The following is a 6,290-nucleotide window of genomic DNA, read 5'->3' as shown; positions in this document are numbered from 1 at the left end:
TATGGTATTGTTGTAAAGAATTACACAACCAATATTTAGGTATTTTATTAGAATGTAATATTTAACTATTAATAATACAATATATTATCCATTTACCATCAAAAGCCTCAGAGAGTTTACAAAAAGCTTGCTGTATTTTAACAGAATAAAAAAGGCAATATCAATGATATAACATGTTTTTGCAACATGAGGGGTTGGCAAGAATGTCTAATACACAAAACATAGTTAATGTTAAACATCCCATATTGTGTTACATTCTATAAAAATAGAAAAACAAAAAGCAAAAACATTTGGTTGACAGCTTGGATCAATATTTTCTTATCTCTCGTCCAACATTTATATTGCACTTACATTGGCATGACACTTAGAGTTCCCACTCAGCATGTGGATTGTAAACATAAGTTACAAGTAGGAAGAACACAGAAATGCAGTTACAGGCAATACAAACAGTTGAATGTTAGAGCTGATACTGTAACATTAATGTTGTCCACCACTAGCTATGGTGCATCTTAACTGTGTTGTTTCATGTGAACATCATACCTCATTATTTTATGTTTAAAATGAAAGAAAAAGTTTTAAGTAAAATCTGCTTCCCTTTTTTTGATAATTTCTTTTTGTTTTAAATAATGTGTAGTGTGCTGTAACGGTGTTATTGCATAAGGAAGACATTATACTTTCAAAAGGCAGTGTGTGTGTGTGTGTGTATCAGAGTCAGTGAAAGCCGATGCGCAGGGCCTTGTTCTTCACCATAGTGAACTTGCTGACAAACACGCTGGCGAACGGCGTTTCCACCAGGTAGCGGTAGCTCTTGGTGACGGCGGCCGGAGGCTCTGCTGCGATGACGGGGGCCTGCTGCTGTAAGGACGCGCTGGAGGGCGTGAGGTACTGAGACGCTCGCATCACGTAGTCCACCAGGCGGCGGTACTGCTGCTCAGACAGCCGCTCCCGACTGCTGTCACTCTGAGAGGAGGAGAAGAGGGGCTTAGTGGTTCTCAGTGCGAACCAAAAACTAGAACCGTGACGTCGTCAGTGGGTGTCATATTCTATGCTGCGAAAACTAGCAAGAAGGAAGGAGACCAAATGTAATGTAATCTAACTCTAATCATTAGTGATATTTTTTTTAATCAAAAGTTTCATCATTCTCTCTATCTTCCTCACATGCGTGAACGCGAACTTCGTAAGCCATTTCTATTCCAGTATCGGAGCAGCTGGTTAGAAAGAGAATGTGTTTAGAAAGTGTCTTTATTTATTTTTCATAGAAAATAGTGTTTATTTCAGATAGGATAGGCCTACTGTAGTGGAGTCCAGAATGGGAACAGGAATGGTTCTTTGGCGGTGTGAAAGCCCCATCAGTGAACCAAGCCTGTAGTGTGACTGATAGGGCCTTCACACTGCCAAGGAGCCGTTCCTGTTCCCGTCTGGCAAACCAGCCCGCGTTCATACCAGAGTAACCAGAACCAGCAACGTTCATACCAGCGTAACCAGAACCAGCAACGTTCATACCAGTGTAACCAGAACCAGCAACGTTCATACCAGCGTAACCAGAACCAGCAACGTTCATACCAGTGTAACCAGAACCATCAACGTTGGGTGACGAAGGGGAGGGATAAACAAAAATGTCACAACAAGATGGAAGCTACTTCACTGGAAATTAGGATAATACCTTCCACTACAGTAAGTACAAATAGACACTATTTTCTATACATTTAAAAAAAAAAAGACACTTTCTAAACACTCTTACTAGCCAGCTGCCCCGTTACTGGAATGGCTTACGAAGTTTGTGTTCACACACGTCACGTGTGTGTGTGTTTACTGAGCATGTGAGGAAGAGAGAATGATGAAACTTTTGATAATTTTTTTAATCACTAATAATTAGATTTAGATTAGATTACATTTTTGTCTCCTTCCTTCTTGCTGGTCTTCACAGCCTAGAATATGACAACGTCACGGTTCTAGTTTTTCTGAGAACCACTATTTTCTGGTTCCGACTCCGAACCAATTTATTTTCGGTCTAAACGCGCTGGCCGGTCCCAGACTAGGTTCAGGAAGGCGAAGGGTTCCTTGGCGGTGTGAAAGCCCTATGAGAGGCCCTGTCCTCTTCACCAGCCACATTGTACACAGACTTACATACACCTGAGTTTATATCCTGTACACTGCAAAAAGTAAATCTAAGTAAGATTAAATATCTTAAATGAAGGCAATAAATGCTTGTTATTGTCTGACTGCACTAGTTTTAAGATATCTTTAACTTTTTTACACACAATGTGTGTACATTTGACAAGATTTCTCCACATTTGACAAGATTTTCCTCTTCTGTTGGCAGATTATTTTGGTTATTTTAAATAAGCCTTTTCTTGTTTTTGAGAGCTGACTTTTTGCAGTGTACACACATAGCTGATGTTGCTCACCTCGGCGTCGCTGGCCACCCTGGTCTGCTGCAGGGTGAGGGTGAGGGTGCCCTCCTGGCCGGCCTCCTGCTGACACTCCACCTCGGTGATGGGGAAGGCCTGCTGCTGGGTGTCCTCGCTCAGGCTCACCACGAACAGCACCTCCCCCGTCAGCAGGAGGCAGCCCGCGTGCTCCTGACCCGACCCGCTCACTATTGTCACGTCCAGGGCCATGTGCACCTCCGGACGCCCCAGAGACTGCAGCATCTTCCTGTAGATCACACACACACACACACACACACACACACAGAGAGGTCAGCTCTTGTAAACGTACACATTCCCATTGAGTAGAAGACCACACATGGTCACGGTAATGCACATACAAATACTAACGGACCACGTATGTCAATACAAATGTATACATGTATTTTAAGTGACTACATATGTTTTGCCTTTTAAAGCGCTGCCCCCCCCCACACACATATGGTGGATAAAGACCCATGTGCACATACACAAGTGTTCAAACATGCTCCTCTGACTTTGTATATGAAGCCAATAAGGCTGGTTCATGGGCAGATGGTGAAGTCAGTAATAACAGCGTTGGTCTGGGTGAGTTCTGCTCAGTGTTGCTGTATGGAGGCCTGACCCTGTCCTAGTTGGGGCTGGGCTACCTGTGGTGAGAGCCCCCACAGAGAGAGAGAGCAATCCCTACACGCTCTCCTCTCTGCTGTTGACTCAGTGCAGCTCTGTCTTTCCTCACTCTGTGGCCTGTACTTCCTGCTCACACAGGAACACATGACATCCCTGCCATTCCACGTTTACAGGACTCTCTGTGTCACATTCCAGTGCAGGGTTTGGTCTGGTGTGTGTGTGTGTGTGTGTTGTCGGAGACCCAGGGGTGACCCTCTCTCTGCCTGGTGCACATGCCACCACCACCCCCTCCCCAGTCCCCCAGAGAGTACAGCCCCTCCATCTGCGCCATGGAAACATCTCTGGATAGAATCACTGTAAAAACGTGAGAACGTTCCCTCTCTGGGAGCTTTGGCAGAGTGCTTATAAAAGCCTTTTAATGTGGTTCTACAAGTACCGGGGGGGTGGTAGTGGTGGTGGTGGTGGGGACTGGCTACCATGTGCGGGTAGGGAGGGCAGGGGTCAGGGCAGTTCTTACCAGACATATTTGACGTGGCTGTTGGGCGCCTGGGCAGACTTGTCATCTGCAGGGAGGTAGAGCTGTTTGGGCAGCTGCCACAGTCCTGCTCCGTGCAGGATCCCTGTTCAGACACAAAGAACAGGATTATTACTATGGTACTCTCTTCACAGGCCTGGAGAAGTCCCACTCAGCACATGCATATCCAAGAATTTTCTCTCTCTCTCTCTCACACACACACACACACACACACACACACACACACACAATAATTCACACAAAAAGGGCATAATTTCACTGCGACATCTGGGGATGACAGGGAAGAAGTTAGGGTAGAGGATTGAACCAAAGTCCCTAAGACCCAGAGGATGAGAGATTTGTGTGTGTTTGTGAGTTGGTTTAAGACCCAGAGGATGAGAGATTTGTGTGTGTTTGTGAGTTGGTTTAAGTGTGTTTATACATGTGCTTGTTGTTGCCCTTCATCCTTGTCTTCCCAGCAGTGGAATGAGGTGATGTCATCATGCATTTAAAACAGTTCATAAAACACGCAGATGTCACTGCTATGGCAGTTTGGCACATACCCGAGCTGTGTGTGTGTGTGTGTGTGTGTGTGTGTGTGTGTGTGTGTGTGTGTGTGTGTACGTGTACTTGGGGATAGGAGGGGTGGGGTGGTTAATTCATGGCAGTTGCTACCATACAACAACAGTGCACTTAACCTCCCAGTCCTGGCATCAAACATAGGGGGTGGTGTGTGTGTCTGTGTGTTTGTCTCTGTGTGTGTGTGTGTGTGTGTGGGGTGGGGGGGGTGTAGGACTACGCCAGCACGGCTGCGCCAACCGTGCACATAGGCGAGGTAGATTAGAGCCAGTCCTCGGGGAGCCATCGCTCTTACATGGAGCTGTGCACTTCATTTGCAATTTATGTACTGTAGCACTGACCTGTTAGCACCAGCACACAGGAACCTACCCCTCTACCCCCCCCCCCCCCCCCAATAAAACACAAACCACCTCCAGAGCACCGGCCGCTGTACGTCATAGGGCCTTTCAGCGGCTCTGTCAAGGGCCCCGCGCAGCCGAGGGCTCAGCTAATAAACGCCGGGCTCCCGGGCCAAGAGGAGCGTACGGGAGATCACGATACCCTCTGATTGATTTACGACGCTCTGATGTGCTATTCACATTCACATGTGCTTGTTAGCATCGTGCTTGGACCCCATGGACAGCAGGGGAGGCTGGTGGAGGTGGGAAATTGCAGGACCGGTTTGGGGGGGCTCATTATAATGCATAGAATGGAATGAGGAATGGTATCACACACGCCAGCCTCAACTGATTCACATTGTGCTGGTTAGCATTGGGCTTGGACACCCCACCCACCCCCCGGCCTGGCTGTGTAGTACAGTGTTGTGTGGCTAAAGTGAGGATCTCAAGTGGTGCTTCAAGTGGACAGTAAAAAGAATTCACTTCCTGAGTGGGAGCTGTAGCCGACAGGGACTCACCGTATCCTGTCTGGGAGACCAGCTCAGCAGCCCCTCCGATGGGCTTGGTGAACACTCCCACAATGCCTTTCCTCACTCCGGAGATGACCCCCTTGGCCTTGCTGCCGGCCGAGCTCTGCGTCTCCCAGGTCCTCTGGAAGTTCTGCATGGGCTGGTCCACGATGCCCGCGATGGCGCCTGGAACACACAGCACGGTAAGTATGACGCACATGATGTCTTCATCACAATGTTTGTAGTTTACTGATGGTTATGGTCCATAAAAATATGGGGTATTGTATGCCGGTTATGTCTGGAACATGCAGCTGTTGCTATGGTGTGTGTGCGTATACACGTGTGTGTGTGTGTATATACATATGTGTGTGTCTGTGTGTGTGTGTGTGTGTGAATGATACTATTCAGAAAGCATGTCTCTGAGACAGAGTGAATCTAAGCCCGTGGGTGTTAATAGGGCCCACGCTGTGCTGTCTCCACCAGTCTCTTAGCCCAGCCTCATGGTCTCCACCATGTAAGAGACACGGCTGTCTGGACCTTTTTATTCGGGATTGCCCCACTCATACAGTATAGCTCATTTTATTGGGTAGAGATGGTGCAGATAGACAGGAAAGTAAGGAGGAGAGGGTATGTCAGCAGGGCATGGGCCGGATTTGAACCCATGCCGACATGAGTGTATTATGTGTGCACTGTAGACTGGGTGCTGGACCACTGGACCACCCCAGGCCACAAGAGAGACCACTGGACCACCCCAGGCCACAAGAGAGACCACTGTAAAACAGGGCCAGCAGGCTGATGTACAGTATAGTACTATATACAGGACACTGACCCAGCAGGCTGATGCCCAGGCGTGAGAGCCCCTGCCTCAGGCCATCCCCTAGGCTCTCAGGCAGCTGCCTCCTCCACTCCTCCTGCCTGGTGTAGTGCTCCTCGTCCAGGGACAGGCGGTCCATGTTCCTGGCCAGGCTGGTGGCCAGGTTGGTGATGGAGGTCAGGGTCCCTGTGGGAGGAGAAGAGGGTAGTTAGTGTTAAGATGACTTCTACTTGTTGAGAGAGAGACACATGTTCATTGTCTTGTATGTGGAGTAATGTCACACAGGGGAGAGGGGAGAGGTCTCACCTATTCTCTGGACATTTACAAGCCACTAAATACGAGCCATCTATCTGAATTGGTGTGACATTTCTGTCCGTGATTGCAAGACACTAATAAAACTAATGCTACTACTAGTCCTACTACTACTACTACTAATAATATAACTACTACTACTACTAC

The 6,290-nt window shown here is 47.7% G+C and overlaps 1 protein-coding gene across 1 annotated transcript in view; it reads right to left on the bottom strand.

Annotated features, from left to right (window-relative positions):
- Positions 1-135: 135 nt before the first annotated feature.
- Positions 136-6,290, bottom strand: part of vps13b (vacuolar protein sorting 13 homolog B) — a gene marked incomplete at its 5' end in the record, with an annotated part of 281,095 nt that continues 274,940 nt past the window's right edge. The window contains 5 exon segments of the mRNA XM_080541013.1: positions 136-960; positions 2,409-2,658; positions 3,556-3,658; positions 5,027-5,203; positions 5,847-6,017. Coding sequence (XP_080397139.1) covers positions 712-960; positions 2,409-2,658; positions 3,556-3,658; positions 5,027-5,203; positions 5,847-6,017 — 950 coding nt within the window. The 3' untranslated portion in view covers positions 136-711.

The sequence above is a fragment of the Nansenia antarctica genome (genome assembly GCF_963989245.1).
Source record: "Nansenia antarctica genome assembly, chromosome: 10".
Lineage (NCBI taxonomy): Eukaryota > Metazoa > Chordata > Actinopteri > Argentiniformes > Microstomatidae > Nansenia > Nansenia antarctica.
This window is presented reverse-complemented; position numbering and strand designations above follow the sequence as displayed.